The sequence below is a fragment of the Euprymna scolopes genome, chromosome 29 (genome assembly GCF_053919585.1).
Source record: "Euprymna scolopes isolate OS-2025 chromosome 29, ASM5391958v1, whole genome shotgun sequence".
NCBI lineage: Eukaryota > Metazoa > Mollusca > Cephalopoda > Sepiida > Sepiolidae > Euprymna > Euprymna scolopes.
Window position 1 is genome coordinate 23,798,132 of NC_136510.1, and position 17,754 is coordinate 23,815,885.

The 17,754-nt window shown below is 34.2% G+C and overlaps 1 protein-coding gene across 1 annotated transcript in view; it reads left to right on the top strand.

Moving 5' to 3' along the window:
* Positions 1 to 4,400: 4,400 nt before the first annotated feature.
* The window catches only part of LOC145252544 (multidrug resistance-associated protein 1-like), a 214,630-nt gene continuing 201,276 nt past the window's right edge, over positions 4,401 to 17,754 (top strand). The window contains exon 1 of the mRNA XM_080112095.1: positions 4,401 to 4,656. Within this exon, the coding sequence (XP_079968221.1) occupies positions 4,606 to 4,656 (51 nt within the window). The 5' untranslated portion in view covers positions 4,401 to 4,605. The remainder of the gene's footprint in view (positions 4,657 to 17,754) is intronic.

The following is a 17,754-nucleotide window of genomic DNA, read 5'->3' on the forward strand; positions in this document are numbered from 1 at the left end:
TTCCGGAGAGAATCACGGCTTGCTGTTAGGTTTTTGCTGGAATTTTTTCTAGGGTATGAAACGGTCTATACCTACAATGAACTATTCTGTCAGGTCTGATACTATAGAGGACACATCCTTTTTAAACATGGAATGCAGAGGTAGATCTGATACAAATGTGTGGAAGCTATCCCAGTCAGCCATAGAGTATCGATATACTGTACGATGGAGAGGTACATCTGGGGACTTATTGCATTTCATTTTTATCTTAACTGATACAACTGAGTGGTCGGAAGATCCAAGTGGAGACAGAACAGAAGCTGAACACAGTTCAGGGCAAGTTGTGAGAAAGAGGTCTCGGAGACTTGCATACTGGCCGTCAGTATCGGGAACAGGTGTGTTCGTGAACAATCTGAGTGAGGTCATAAGCAATGGAGAAATCATGACAGAACCTCCCCCTCATCATCGGTCTTGTTTCAGTGAGTTAACCATTCCACATTGTGAACATTGAAGTCTCCACAGACATGAATATTAGTTGAAGGATAAGCAGATAGGGCGTGGTCAATTTTCTCAGATATGCTTAGTAAAGATAGTAACTCCGCCGTTGTGGGGGTGATAGAGAGCAAATATAAATGCAGTAGTTTGAGCTAGTGCAGCCCGGAAGTACATATAGGGTAAGTTAGGATCTTCTCTGGAGATGTCCCTACCACATGAAAAGCCATCTTTTATATAGGCATATATTCCATGCCCATCGGGATCTTGGGGGTCAGATTTGGAAGTTAAATTAGAGTATCCTTTAATTACGAACTCATCTAGGGAAATGGTCTATCCTATGCCAATTTCACTTAGAAATAATATGTCTGGTTTAGTCTCCTGTAATTGGGTTTCAACCTCTGGAAGGTTAAAACGTAGATCCCTGATGTTAGAGAAGGAGACCTGGTAGTGGGGATCTATGTTAGAAGTTGGAGATCCAAGTTTAATCGTGTGTTCTTTATTGAGACTTTTCATGATGGTGTTTTGGGATTTGTGGACTAGGTCGACAGATATGCCTGAAGCAGGCTAGAGAGGGAAAGTAAGATAGAAATAGAAATGAAGAATTTTTTTTTTTGTAGCACATGAAAAGGTAAAGCCGTAACGATTACCCACTAATATGGCATCGAGAGGCCCCCACCAGAAGCTACTGCATGGTCTAGAATCCATTCACCAAATAGCAATACAGCAGCCCCAGTATTTTGCACATGCTGATAGGACAGTCTCCTTAGTGGTTAATCCAAGGTTCGGGTCCCTGACTATCAGGCGGATAACGTCAGCCCAGATAAAACGTTTACCTCCAATACCCTTACTAGTGACATGGCTACAAGGATAGACATAGAAACAGAAAATTGCCGACATCCCTGGCAGCTGTTCACGCAAAATACTGCCAACCTAGAAAACAGCTTTTTTTTCTCCCTTTGTCAGAAAAATCACTCATTAAAAATGAGGACTGAGTGACAAATAAAGAGAAGTGAGAGTAACGGGAGCTGCCGATAATGCATTCATAATGCATTGTCTTCTCTCCATTAAAAAAAAAAAAAATTAAGTATTGTACTTAATAAAAGTCAATTTGGTGTGTTTAAGAGGGGGTTAGATGAAAGATTCCCCTCTTACCAACTGAAAATGAAAACAATTGCAAAATCTGTTATGCTATCAACTTGGAAAATATAAACATTTATAGACAAGAAAAAATCTATGATAAAAAAAAAATAATAAATAAATAAATAAAATAAAATATATATTCCAAAGGAACTTGCCAGATAGATTCGGTACATCTTTCCACGAGAAAACCATTTACACAATTAATAAAACAATGAAATAAAAATAAAGATTAAAAACTGAAATAAATATAATATTAGCACTTGAATCTAGAAAAGAAATATTACAAAATTCATAACTTAACTGCATTAATAAGACGTCCTTCGCAGCTGCAAATAGGAATCGATTTTATTTGAAATAAAGATGCAGCATTTTTATTTTTGAAAAGAAAACGGTCATCATGTGACATAGTTCGCTACTTAGACAAGCATGTTCTTTTATAAGTAGTAACATGTCGACGGACGGGGGGGGGGGTAAGAAACTAGCATTTTCAGATCTATTTATGGTCTATTTCAAATGAAACTTGCCAGATAGATGATAACATTAGAGACCTGAGTAACGTCACAGCTGTAACAAGTCACCCATGGCGAGAGAATAAGGAAATGAACGTCGTTATTACAAAAAAAAAAGGAGTTGAGTTATTACTTGTCCTCTGTTCTTTGCGATGTACTCTGCTACAATGTGTTGGGTCTACATGTGTAAACGTGTATACTATGTTACATCCTTCAGCAACAAAGATAACAGTCAATGCTATTCTTGAAATTTTGAAATTACCTATTTCTTGTTGACTGTGTTATATTGCTGATCCTGTGCAGTTCTAGAAGGTCCGTTCCCTCAGGCTTTGTGTCCTTCCTTTCAGATGGGATTAGTTTATTGCTAATCGTTTGTGGTGCCTCTATTGGGGAATACCAATGGGTTGATCAAGTATTTTCTACGGGCTAGAGTGCTCTTCAATTCCACTTTCTATCTCTTATGTCACATAACCCACCATTTTTGCTTCAAAGATAGGAATAAAGATCAACAAGACAAAGGCAAAATTCCTTAAATGATTCACAACCAATTTTCCTCGACAGAGAAATCTTTGAAAAGATCCAAAGTTCCAAATACGTGGGCTCTATTATCACTACAACAGGCCAAGGCGAAGAGGATATTGCCAACTGTATCAACAATGCTCCTGCTACTTTCTGCCACCTTCACACCTGGCTTTGGTCCAGAAATGAAATCAGACTTGGTACAAAAAAGTGAATATACTAAGCTCTTGTCCACAGCATTTTCATATACAGATGCGAAACCTGGCCAGTACGAGTTTTTGACCTGTGTAGACTGGAAGTTTTTGACCACCAATGTCTACACCGCATCTTTAGTGTTTGCTGGTATCAATTTGTCCTAAACGCCACCATCTGTTCATACTGTTGGATACCATCCCTCAAACAGACTCTCCTTTATAGATGTCTCCAATGGTTTGGTCACACTCTGAGCCGGCAACCAGATGACTTCATCCATGTCACCATTAACCCAGTCCCACTTCAGGGTTAGAAAAAACAATGCGGTGGTCACCTGAAAATCTGGCCCAGCACAGTGAAGCAAGAGGCCGATCTGATCCTGTGTTCTCGCCTCTACGGAGTGCGTTGTTAGAACCATGAATGGCTGGACCACAGCTTCAAACCAATGTGCCTGGACGGCGTCTATGCAAGATGCAAAGAATTCAGTTGAAGGAGCCGGCTCAACTGAGCCACAGTGGGCTCTGACACAACAACAACAACAACATGGGAAGGAGATAAATAATCATTCTTTCTGCCATCAATCAGTGAAGGAGACTTCTTTAAAAAATGTTTATCGTATTACAGAGTGCATTTTTAGGGAGCAGAATTACCCCATATTAAAACGGTTCTTATCTAAAATTCGACCAAATGTTTTAAAAAAATTACAGAAAAATCTTTATGAGGTAGGTACCTGTCACAGAATGAAAATGATATATTCCAAAAATTATGTAAAGTGATCAACTAGTTTTATTTTCAACTAAGAAAATCAAATTTTATACGTAAGCTAAAAGGGACTGTCTCGTGTCACAACCAAAAACAAGGGCAGATATGTCTGCAATAATTCAACCTTGCGAGATTAGATTTGTAATGCTACCGATTACACATTAATAGTTTTTAATCGTTCAAAGATGATTTTCTTGATAAAAATAAAGCTACTTAATTTATGTGATTTTTGGAATATGATATTTCTGTTCCGTAACGTGCATGCATACATCATAAAGATTTTTTTTTGTAGTAGTTCACTACAAATGGAAATTGCTCCAGACAATATGATATTTCTGTTCCGTGACGTGTATGCATACATCATAAAGATTTTTTTTTAATGGAAATTGCTCCAGACAAGTCTTGAAGCTACTTAATGTAAAAAAGCCAAATAAAAAAAAACAAACAAACTAAAGATGATTATCACAAAGACAGGAGATGTCTATTGCCCATAAACTTGAAAAGACTACGTTTAAAAGTAAGAGGAAAACAAGAAGCAGGAAGAGAGTTCCACAAGTCTGCCGTTCTTGGAAATTAGATTGAATTCTAAATGAATCTTTATTTTTGTCTCAATGCAGAGTGCACGTTTTTGGGGAACAGGCTTCCCCCACATTAAAAACTAACCTTGTGTCTAGGTCTGCTCTCATGGGGTGGGGGAGGGGCAAGTAAATAAGCACATGCAATTTTTCAATGAACACTGAGTTTTTTTTTTTTTGTTTTGTTTTTTTTCTGCAACTAAGAGAAAATGAGTTACGTCCCTTTGAAACAAAACAGCTGAAAAAAAGAAAAAAGAAAGCAAAACTAATCGACGTCGTCGTTGGAGCGCTAAATCATATTTCTTTATATCTCCCTGTCGACCTTAGGAGATAACTAAACATTTATCTATCTCTACAGAAGACGGACTGTAGAGAGCAGCGTTTGTTTCATAGATGAAGCGTGCTTTTCTGGAAGAAATGAAAACTTGGAGAAAATGACTTCGGACAACAACACTTCACATGTGTTTTGCGGATCTCCCTTTTGGGTATGTTCAAAAAATCTTTCACATTCTGAAACAAATTACGGTATATCCAAATTACTATTATTTTATATATATATATATATATATATATATATATATATATATATATATATATATATGATATTAAGATTGTATGACCCCTCCTTTTTTGTTAACAATTATATTTTTTAATCAAGATTTGATAGCCGTTATTAAAAAAAAAAAAGAACGATAATTAAAGGAAAGAAACTTCAAATAAACTATTTTTTTTCTTTATGTTATGACATTTATTTATTTAGGGCGGAAAATAAAATCACGCGCTTCTTCTGTATTTTAAATCAATTTAGTACTTCTGCAGTTTACGAACTGCGTTAAAATAATGTTATTATTTAGAAAGCAATTCTTAACATGCGGAGGGAGGGTTTAACTATTCTGTGCTTTCATCTAACAGTTTAATAAACAATAGATACCGTCAAAATTAAATTTAACTTGGAACTCCAATCTAAAAAAAAAAAAAAAAAAGACGCAGTCTGTAAACTCCAGAAGTATCGCCAAATTGATTAAAACAGCAAATAAATAAATAAATAAATAAAAAAACTGTTTTAAACATGTGATTTTCTTTTCTTGCTCGTACTTGTGAAGTTTACAGACCGTACTAAAAAATAATAACGCTATTATTTAGCCATTTTAGCATGGGGTCGAGGAGTTAATTATTCTGTACTTTCACCTAACAATTTGATAAATAAAAGATTGTAAGAATTGAATGGAACTTGAAAATCCTATTAATAAAAAAAACACTGTTCGTAAACAGCAGAAGTATTTTCTTTTTAACGCATTGTTAACCTTTGCATTTTAGAGTATTAGTAATTAATTTGTCGATTTTCTTCAAGTAAATACCTCCCACGATGTTGACGTCCCTATTCCGAATTTATGTTGGTAGGACGTCGTCGGTCGGCTGTTTTTCACCAATAAGAAATATTAAAAATAATTAAATTAAAAATCAGGCCTTCTTCAAGCAAGGCCCCCTCCCCCCTTCCCCGACGGTTGATGCGAGCTTGTCAGTTAAGTTGTAAGAACTTGTTAGTCTCATAAACATGTTTTGGTACTTGTGCACTTTTGCCACCGTGCCGAAATAACGTTATTTTGAACGCCATTCTTGATATGGGGAGGGGGTGTTTTGTAACTATCATGTGCTTCCACCTAACAATTTCGGGCCAAGATCAAAGTATGCGCCAGTTTGCGCCACTTCACTTTTTTGGTTAATAGAGGAGAAATCTTTCATGACTGATACATTTTTTTAATTTTTGTTGCTACCAGAGTGCCCCTTTTTGAAGAGCTGGTTTTCCCCCACATTAAAAACCGACCTTGTGTTTAACTTTGCCCTCGTGGAGAGGCAAGTAAACAAACAAAAAAAAAAACCTGAAAAAATATTTTAAAATAGCGCGGTGTCAAAAGTGTACAAGCTCTCGTATTTTTATTATAAAACTATTTTTCCAGTTTTATTTTCTTTAATTTCAAAAAATCGCTTCTTAGCCTGATAGGCTCACAGCAATAATCAGGGAGACTTTGAAGAAAGCCAATTTGTAATCGGACTATTTACATGTTAGATTCACAAAGTACCTCCGAGCGTGGATTACAATGAAGAGTTCATTTCGAAATTCCGTTCAGGTTTCCAATTTTGAAAAGATGATATGCAGTGAAGATCGGAGAGTACATTGGTTGAAATGTGGTGAATTCAACCAAGATAAAAAATACACGCTTCAGTTTGTTTTTTTTTCTTTCCATTCCACGAAGAAAACCCTTGGCATATTGTGTTGTGATTAGGGTTTGGTCGTGGCTTTCGTTTGATCTGGTTCACTGGTTCCTTTTATCTGAATGAGATTCCTGACACACATTACCTCCTCCGGTGTGTTTTTTTTTTTTGGGGGGGGGGGATGGGGGGCATTATGCCGGTCGCCTGTGCTGCAGGTGCAGTTACCGTGAAATGCCGACGGATGTGTAATCTTCATGTCAAAAATTCCGAAACAAAGGTGTCCAATTTTGGGTACTTCTACAGAATTTGAACCTAAATATATATTTTTGGTACTTATGCACTTTTGTTACAGCGCTATTTTAAATAGTTTTTTTTCCGGGTTAAATTCAAGTTCCACAGTATCTTTTTATTATTAAAGTGTTAGGTGGAAGCACAGAATGGTTACAAAACACACCCTCGTAAAGAATAGCTTTCAAAATAATAACGTTATGATTTCAACCACGGTAACAAAAGTAAAGTGTATAATTTTTTTTTTTTTTTAATACTTAACTCAAGTTTTAGGTTTAGTTCGACAAAAGTTGGTTAGGTTAAAATTTAGTAGAATTTTATGACATTGTTAAATTGTCAACTCTTTGTTGCTATTTTTTGACTAAAACTTTTTTTTTTTTTTTTCGATCTAAAGTCTCCTTTTCTCTCTCTCACTCGTAATTAATATCATTAAATTAAATGGGCGACATTTAAAGTTTAAGATCCACTTTTCGTTTCCACTTCTAAAAATAGCAACAATAAAAATAAAAAAAAATCGGTTAAATTAGCGGTCAAATCTGTCTGATATTACGACTGATGTTGATGCAAAAAATAAAAATCTCCCGCTATATTTTTGGCGGGTCCACTTTTAGCGGATTTTTTTTTTTTATTATTATTCTTAACCGGGGCCGGTGACGCAGTCGATGGAGACGTTGAATCTCTACGGTACCAGGTGAGGTGAGCATTGTCTGAAGATAGCGGTTTCAATCGCCAACAACAACTATGGCAGACAGTAATTTCTGAGGATACAGTTAAGACTCGGCATTCCTATCCCGTCGCGGTTTACCACCTGACGAATGCAGAGGAATCGTTGGGCGAAACGATGTGAAACAACTAGATGAGAATAATAGTCCGCAAATAAATGTTTTTAGTTTTGGCGCTTATACAGTTTAGTCAAGACATTAAAAAATGAAAATATTGAAAGAAAAAAAGTTATATTCTACGTACTCGTTATAGTCTGAAGTTCTCTGAAAAAAAAAAAAAAAACTTCGGGTTTGTATTACTGTACACATGGATTCGAAAAAGTTGTCAAAAAACAAATAAATGTTATCAAAGGCAAGATAAGTTACTTTTCTACCAAACTGGATATATTTTTCGTGTTTTTATTCAATGTAACATATTTATTCAGCTCGAAAAACATACAGTGTTTACCGATGTGGCGATGTATTGGAAAATTCAAGATGGCGTCTGATTCTCTATTTAACACGGTAAGTTTGGGAAAATGTGTTATAAATAAAAACCCAGATAAAATACTGTTAAAAACTCGCTCAATATATGTTACCGTGACATAGGTTGACATATATTCGGCGGGTTTTTAATAGTATTTTGTATAGTTTTTTATTTATAACACATTTTCCCAAACTCACCGTGTTAAAGAGAGAATCAGACGCCATCTTGAATTTTCCAATACATCGCCACATCGGTAAACACTGTATGTTTTTCGAGCTGAATAAATGTTACATTGAATAAAAACACGAAAAATATATCCAGTTTGGTAGAAAAGTAACTTATCTTGCCTTTGATAACATTTATTTGTTATATATTTGTTTTTTGACAACTTTTTCGAATCTATGTGTACAGTAATACAAACCCAAAACTTCACTTAATTTCATCAAGTAGTTTTTATTTTACAGAGAAGAAAATTTCTTATGATACCGAGCAAAAGGTTCGATTTTTAGGAAGAAAAGCTAGTATTAAAGATGGGAGGGAGTGTTGGCGCTTTAACTGGAGTTATCTTCCTTTGGCGTGTTCAACAAATTTCGTAATGGCAGACTTCAACGCGCTCTCATATAAAAACGTGTTTTTCTGCTGTAAAAAAAAACTACTCGATCAAATTTAATGATTTTTTTTTTTTTCGGAGATCTTCAGTCCAAAACAGATACGTACAATATAACCTTTTTTTCGATATTTTCATTTTTTAATGTCTTGACTAAACTGTACAAGTACCTAAGTTTTATTTAATAGATAAATGCTACTTATCCAAGTTACGACAACCTTACACCGGCAAATTACGTAATCAACCGGAAGATGCAAAGCGAAAACTGCCAGACGATGAATTATTCAAAACGCGGCGTCTCCTCTCTCCCCGTGTTAAGAATGACTTTCTATTTGGGAAGCCGGTGCTTCTACACTTTATCGCCGAAATTGGAGACGCCATTTTATTTCACGCACCTGCTGTCCAAATTCAAGGGAGAAATCGGTATTTTAAACTATGGCCGAAGTTAGAAATAAATAATAAAAGAATTAAACTTCCGGAAAGAACTATGAAATAAAGTAAAAAATGAAAGTGAAAGAGAACATATATCCATAATTGACAATTATTTATATATATATATATATTCGAACAAATATTTAATTTTAAACATTAAATAAAGTAATAAATGTTAATTTTTAGGTTAATTTATTCTTTTTGGAAGCAATTGTTCTCCAGTTTAATTTTTTTGTTATTTATTTTATGCTTAGGCCATAATTTAAAATGATTTTTCCCTTGCATTTAAACTGCAGATGCGTGAAATAAAATGGCGCCTCCAGTTTCAGCGATAAAGTGTAAAAGTACCGGGAAGCCATTCTTAACATGTTCAAAGGAAGGGGTTCCACGTTTACAGAACGCGTTGAAAGTTATTTTCGGTTGAAATATTTTTATTGTTAGTCAATGAACCTCACGCTTTCACTCAAACTTATCGCCTTTAGGACAGCTGTTTGTCTAATTGCTTTGACACCACCTGGTTGATTAACCTGTCGGAAGATGCCAACGCAAATTTGCCGGATATTGAGTCGTAAACTGAATAAATATATATGAAAAAAAAAAAATCAATTTAGGAAATAATATAGATTTTTTTTTTTAATGTTTTCTGTCGCGTCTGTAAAAAAAAAAAAAAAAAAAAATCGTTTTATCCTAATACTAACCACAAGCCAGAGAAAGGTCTTAAAAGCAGTAGATATTTTGCAAAAATAATTTAAGATTTGCCGGTAAATTTTTACTTTCTTTCCACCTTAACACTCACCTTTTAAAATGATGACTTCAGTAGGTTTTCGGGTATGCAGAAAACGAATATCACATTCAAATTTGACTCAGGCAAATACTGTTTTGGATATGACATTTTTTTTTTACCAATGTATTTAGAAATATCAATGGTATTCGCCATTCTTAACATGAGGAGGAAGGGGATGTTTCATAACACGCATGCGTATTAGTACTTTTCAGATGGAGGAAAAACATGGCCTCCAGTAAAAACATAATGGATTACATTGGATAATAAAGGTCGTAATATCCAGAAAACTACTAATCTGCCTCAAATTTGAATGTGATATTTGTTTTCAGCATATCTGAAAACTACAAACGTCGTCAATTTACAGTGAATGCTGAGGTAGAAAGAAAATAATAATAAAAAAAATACCGATCTGCCTACCTGGCGTTGTACGGGAGTGTTTGCTTTTGTAATAAATTCTGTAGAAATAAGCAGGCACATCATTGGTCGGTTTGACCATCCACGATTTTGATGAAACCTATCAGATTGATTATTTTTACTAACTGCAGAGGCGTATTCTTGGCGCTATTTTTAATATTTCAGGCCGCCAGTTTTCACAAGACAACAGGTTGAAATGGACGTAGGAAAACTCACTCGTGGCTTGTAGCCTCAAAACCCCTTTGTCTCATTGAAGCGTATTAATGACCTAATGTGGGACGAAATGCTATCATTTGCAAACACCAATGCCCTTATGTTGGGTGAAATATTATATTCTTCGCACACTGTTGTGCACTGTGAATGGATTGACTTTCATCATTACTTATATAACGTCTCTCAGAGACGAAATTATGGTGTACATTTTTACCTGTCCTTTGTCCGCCATTTGGACGATTATGCAAAGTGAACTTCATGATGATTACTGGACTCTCAGCATTCATCCTTGGAAGACCTCACTTAACTCATTGACTTGTTGCAATTAGTCTTCGAACAGCGTGGAATATTGTATTCTGCAAACGCAAAGATAAACCATGAACTACTACCCCTTTCGGGTGTTACCAGCCCTGCACAGCAAATAACTAAAGATGACACATCTTATGCAATTTGGATCTTTTTACGTTAATAAAATTTACATTGAAGTTTAAAGGTGAGCCTGTTGTGATTTCTGATTGTTTTCTTTCATTCTGCCAAGGGCAAAACTGAGGTGAGAGAATATCTCACGTTTTAAAATATCAATTGAACCTGTGGACTTCACTGTTATAAAAACTAATTTTTGTGAATCTGTTTTTGTTTTAATTTCTATTTTGAAGATTATTGGATGTAATATATAATCTTCCATTGGATGTAATATATAATCTTCCAAAACTATCTTTTTAAAATATGTAGAAGAATTGATAAGAATTTTAGAGCCAAATAATCAACAGTTTTATTAATTTTATTAATGGCTTTCAAATTCCGGTAGCGTGTCATCGTACACCTTTTGAACCGAATAAGAACAGACTAGGTCAGGGGTCAGCAACACTTTGAAGCGGGGTGGGGGGCAAAAAGCTGTGCTGTTTACTAGGAGGGTCAAACAAACATTGTCATGGAGGACAATAATGTAATGAAATATATAAATAAATGTTCTATGCATTTGAAGAAAACGCCTATCTATATATTAATAGGATAGCGTGTGTATCTTTTGTGTCATGCATACATCTGAGTGACTCGACTTCCATTTCTTGTAATAAATAATTTTACCAAGAATTCTTAGTAAGTTTCGGTTTCAATTATAACTAGTGGCACTTAAGTCATCTATTTTTTTTTTTTTTTTTTTTTTTTTTTTTCAATAAATAATTTTACCAGGAATTCTCCCAAAGTTTCGGTTTCAATACTTGTGTGAATGGAAATTTAATTAACTTTCTTGGATTTACATTTTTGGATTTTACCGTCATTGGATAATTTACCTTTCACCAGACTATCCATTCATGTATAATCACCTTTTTCTTCACCATATTCCCTCTGCTTCACTTTTTGTTATCAAATAAGATCTTTGACTTACTTGCAGTTTCATCAAATACTTTTGTATGCAAAATCCGATCCCGCATTTTGCTAATTCCTACCCTCTGATGAGAAGGAAAGTATTTCTTTGAAACTCCGCGGATTAAGGACTATCCACTTATCTAGTGTTTCCTTTTCAGATTAAATATGTTTTTAACTCTTTTTCAAAGTGTTTTTTAACAAGTTTTATTAACTATTTGGTCTTATATATATATATATATATATATATATATATATATAACCGTGGTTTCTCTACGTCTGTCCGGCAGGCCTTTCGTGGTATATCAACAGCTTAGTTCTGAGGAAAAACAGGATTATGAAAGGATCAAGGTGGAATTATACAAGACGTTTGCTATCGACTCCCGCCACTGCTTGGGAGAAATTTGAGGCAAGAACCTTACATCCCGGCGAAACTATCGACGCTCATTTGGTCAAGTTGACGGTGTTGTTTGGTGGGCTGCCTGAGCGGGCCTTGGCATGTAAATTTTTGGCAGGGCTCCCAACCAGAGCAAAGCAACTCCTGCGGGCTAGCTAAAGCATAGCTTCATTGTCCCTTAATGACCCAGTAGACCAGGCCAGGACTGTAATGAAGAATACTTATGAGATAAGAGAACCGGTACGCAGCCCACACCAAGTGATGATAGACCGTCTCAGGGGCCCGGCCTGCATGGTGAAGTTGTGTGTTATAGGTGCAATGGCCAGGGCCACATTGCGAGGCACTGCTGGCGGCGACTGACAGCTGTTACCGATGTAATGAGACTGGTCATATGGCCCGGGATTGTGCGGGAAATGGGGTTGGGGACCAGATGGCAGCGTCGACCTCTTCCCCAAACAGAAATTAGACAAGGTGCTTCCGACCATTCAGGTCTATATCAATGAGATATTGTGCTCAGCACTCCTTGACTCAGGGTGCTCTTGCACCATAGTGAGCGCGGATCTCTGCCGCACTTGAAAGAAGAAGACTACTAGAGTAACCACCCTCAGTGGAGCGACACGGACGTGTTGCGGGGTGGGCGCTGTGAACATTCGCACTAGAACTGGAAATTCGGCTAACGTCGAAGCGCTGGTAGTACTTGAGAAACCGCTGAGCTTTGACCTGCTTCTAGGCTATGATGCCATCAGAGCCTTAGGTGGTGCTCACATAACGCAGACGGGAGTGGTACAGTTTCAGGAGAAGGTTCTAGTGTGCACTGCTTTGAAGATTTACCAGCCAGACTTTATTGTCGGAAGGCTTGGACAGCCGCGTGGAAGTGGTCAGAAAACTAGGAATCAGCCAAATAGTAACATATATATACTAGCAAAAGTACCCATCGTTGACTGTGTTCAAAAACAGCCTACAGAAAATGGACTCTGATTTATGAAAGTATGATAGGTTATGAAAAGGAAGGGTTGTAAAGAGATAGCTTAGAATTTGGGGGTATCAAAACCAAAGCAGAATATGATGAAAGTAAAAATAAAATAGATAAACCCCATAATTTATTATACCATACTTGTTCACACTGAAACACTTATCACAATATTCTGTGGATCTATATTAAAAAACCTTGTTAAACTTTGTGACATATTTACATTCTATGGAGATCAGGCGCAAACGAACACCCCCATAATTTTATTATACCGTATTTCTTTAAACTGAAACATAATTATCAAAGTATACTTACGCAGATAGATGTGAAAAGTCTTTATTAAAATTTGTGCCTATTTCAATTCTATGGAGGCCAGGTGCGAACGCAGACCCCACAATTTTATTATACCATCCATATTTAAGTTAAAACATACTTATCAAAGTATTATGTACATCTATATCAAAAACACTTGTAAACGTATTTTTTTTTTTTTTAATTTTAAAATTTTTTATTTCCATCCTTTGTGGACCAGGCGCGAACACAGACCCCACAATTTTAATGAACCACTGTTCTGCCAGATCAAACATACCCATTCCTGTGTCTCGATACATCTTCTATCATTATATGCAATCAGTTTTTTAAAATAGTCAACCATATAGGAGCCTATTCGTGACCACATACAGACATTCAGCTTTATATATATATGTATATAGTTTTTATACCTTCATTTCTTTTATTATTTACTTAGATTGGGTTTTTAGATATATATGACTAAGTTTCCTTCCTCTTATCTACTTGCCTGTCTGGTACCAAAGGTACTTAAGCTTTTCTGCATTTTTATTCCCATAAAATTTATATGCTAATTAACATTATCGCAGTATAGATTTATAATCTTATTAAATTTGACTTATATATCATTCAAAAACTACCGTGTTTGAATATATGGTTAAGTGGCAGTTTTAGTCATCTAGAACTGCTTTGAAGCTTCACAGCTCACTCATTTTTCGACCAAATTTCAAACAATTATTACAGTTTATAGATCACCTTCTCAGCTATATTATGAAAAAAATTTTTCAATTTTCGTTCAGTAAGACAAAAGTTATGATGAATTTACTAGTGTTCAAAATCATAAAAAAAACGTAAGGAGAGGAGCAATGTTTTTTTTATGACTGGTTTCCATAGCAACCACGTCGCTTCAGTGACTACTGTGGCTACCAATTCATCGCTCTCATGAAAAGAGAAGTAACAAGTGAAGCAAAGAATGAAAAGGAGATAATTGGGGGATTTTATTGAAAGCAGACGAGTTCTGTACATTGTTATTACATATGTGTACGTTATGTTTATGTGGGCAAAAAAAATAAGGCTGAAATTAAACAAAAAAACAAGTGGATTTACTGGAAGTCTGGAAAAATCATGGATTACAATAGAAAAATGGGAGCATGAAAAGTAATATGGTTAAGCTTAAATATGGAAAAGTAATGGACTAATTAAAACTGGAAAAGAAAATGACAAGATATTCTAGTAAAAAAATATAAATTTATAACTTAAAATATTGCAGCATTAAGAATTTTATTTAAAATTCAATTTAACATTATGTAACCAATTCTTAATGCTGCAATATTTTAAGTTATAAATTTATTATATTTTTTACCAGAATATCTTGTCCTTTTCTTTTCTAGTTTTAACAATTAATCCTTTACTTTTCCATGTTTAAGCTTAACCATATTACTTTTCACACTCCCATTTTTCTATTGTAATATTAACATTTAATATATATATATATATATATATATATATATATATATATATATATATTAGTATAAATTGTAACTGTATTGTATATACATTTTGTTAATGGGGAAGTGGTATTTTCCACTGGAGCCATGTATTTAATGGCTGTACTGTTTTTAAATCTCCGAAACCGGCTATATTGTAGGCAGCTGATGATCCCAGTTTTCTATTTAACAATTTTAGTTAAGTTTTTTTGTTTTTTTTCCTTTTTTTTTTTCCTTTTTTTTTCTTTTTTTCTTTTTTTCTTTTCTTTTTTTTCTTTTTTTCTTTTTTTCTTTTCTTTTTTTCTTTTCTTTTTTTCCTTTTTTTCCTTTTTTCTTTTCTTTTTTTTCCTTTTTTTCCTTTTTTTCCTTTTTTCTTTTCTTTTTTTTCCTTTTTCCCTTTTTTCTTTTTTTTCCTTTTTCCCTTTTTTTCTTTTTTTTCCTTTTTCCCTTTTTTTCTTTTTTTTCCTTTTTTTTTTCCGTCTTTTTTTTCCTTTTTTTTTCATCCTTATGTAGTTGAATTCTCTCGGCTTATGCAACTGCTAAGTCTGCAATAGATGGAATTTAGCTCCCACCCCGAGAATTTAAACTGCATTCTTTATATTGATTTTTAATTTTTTTTTTTACTCAAAGCTTCTTTAGACATATATATATATATATATATATATATATATATATATATATATATATATATATATATATATATGAGAACTTTATCCGAATTAATACATAGTTTCTTTATTTTAAAAGAATCAATCGCTCAACTACAAGAGATCCTCTTCTGCAAAACGAGACCACAAAAAGCCGAGTTGGAGTCTACAAAACGAACTCTCAGAACTGACCTCACAAATTAATAGACTGTAACGTAATTTGTATGGTTCACTGAAGAGCAGGAAGTAATTCAAGTATACCACTTGCACCCCACCCCAGGAAATATTTAAGTCCCTTTTCTTTCTCTAGTCACAGTCAGCTAGTTTGTTTGCAAAATATTATACTCCATCTGGTCAGAGACAATTGTCAGTAGGGGGCCTCCATTTCTTTGTGCAAAATTGCCAAATTTTACTCAAAATCAACAACGTCATTATTTTGTGTGTAAATTTGATGGGATGGCTAAAAGTGCTTAATATAACGAAATAAAATTATTTTACTATTGTTTTGCTAGATTTTAATATCTCCACAAATGTTTATGAAAAAAAAATAAAAATTTATTTGTATTTAATTAAAGGTACTAATGTGAAATAAATCCTATTTTTACCATAATATATTTTAAAATTAGTGTCTAAATTCAGTTTGAAACTGATCGTTCGTAATTACTGAATTGAAAATCATTTAAATCTGTTTAAAGTCTTGAGATTTTCTTTCTTTGCAGTTCAGCTGATTATGTTATTGAGAAATAACGTTATTTTTTTTTAAAAAACATATTGAATTCATTTCTATTTACGAATTAATTAAAAAAAAAAAAATTTTGTTTATGCATAAAAAATAGATATATCATTTTTTAACTCTTTAGTTTTATTACATGTTGAAATTTATTTTGCACAGTTCTAATATATTTTGTTGAAATTTCATAAAATTTAGAAAGAGGGTGATTCCTTCACTGCTCAGTTGAGGGTGATTCCTTCACCCTCAACTGAGCAGTTTTCTAAAAGTGTTTCCCTTTTTGTCGTCATTTTTTTTACCAATTTTTCATTTTTAACTTGGAGCATAAAAACATTGAACGCATAAAAGAAAAATAAATTAACATCATTAGAATGCTTATTTTATTCTCTTTCCATCAATATAATTCTTTTAAAAATTGACCAACAAATAAAAAAGATATGATTTGTTAAAGCACATTAGATACGTAATATTGCCGGTGTCCACGAAAATACAGCATACGCTTGTAATGCTAATATTAGTAGCAGAGGGGCAGTTTTTTATTTACTGCGGAGCAGGGGTTTTTTTTTTGGGGGGGGACCAGCTCCCCATAAAAAGGGGATTGTCCAAATTGAATAGAAATTGTCTGATATAAGGAGAAACTGCACATTGATCAAAGCTGATTGCTTTTGGACGCTCCCGGTGATCGAATTAGTTTTGCTTTTATATGAAAAAGCCGAATCAACATGCGGTGATCCAAAAATGTGGAATATTTAACTTTTCAAAGTCGGGCAAATTAAATAGACGGGCAACCCCTGTTGTTAACTTGTAGATATTACGATTTAGACATGATATAAAATTTAAGGAGCGACTCCCTCCTCCCCGAGAACCTGCCGAAAAAAAAGCCTTTTGCGGACTTACACAAAAACGCACACACATTTTCGTTTTTATATATAGGGGGATACGATCGATCTCATTAAAATTTGATTTTCCTCTGTAAAAAAAAAAGCACTACTGAATCAAATTAAGTTAATTTTTTTGAGAACTTAATTCCATAATAGGTATGTACAATTGTTTTTTCTTCCCCAGGCTATTGTATGAAATTGATGTTGCTTTGTATTTTTTTATACATATCTTCATGGTATTGGGTTTGCTAGTCAGCCAATCAGATTCTTAGTTATTCGCCATCACATTCAGCATATAAGTTCGTCCATCTTTTATTAGTTTTATAATGTATACATGCTTACTAGGTGTTTTTTTTTTTTTTTTTTTAATTTTCTTCCTGTGAAGATTGTAATGCTGGGTATGGGGCAGCTAGACCAGCTGCCAACATTGCCCTGCTTTAAGCGATGCTTATAAGTTAACTTTTTGCATATTTATTTTATCATATGGGGAAATAAATTCTCTAGTGCTAAACTGCTCAATATAGAGACCTCAACTATATATATATATATATATATATATATATATATATATATATATATATGGTAACTCTTTCGGTCTCTTGACCGTGCTACAAAATGCCCCTTCTAACCCATTAATACTTTTATTGAACATCATTTTAAACCATTCGGTTTTTGTTT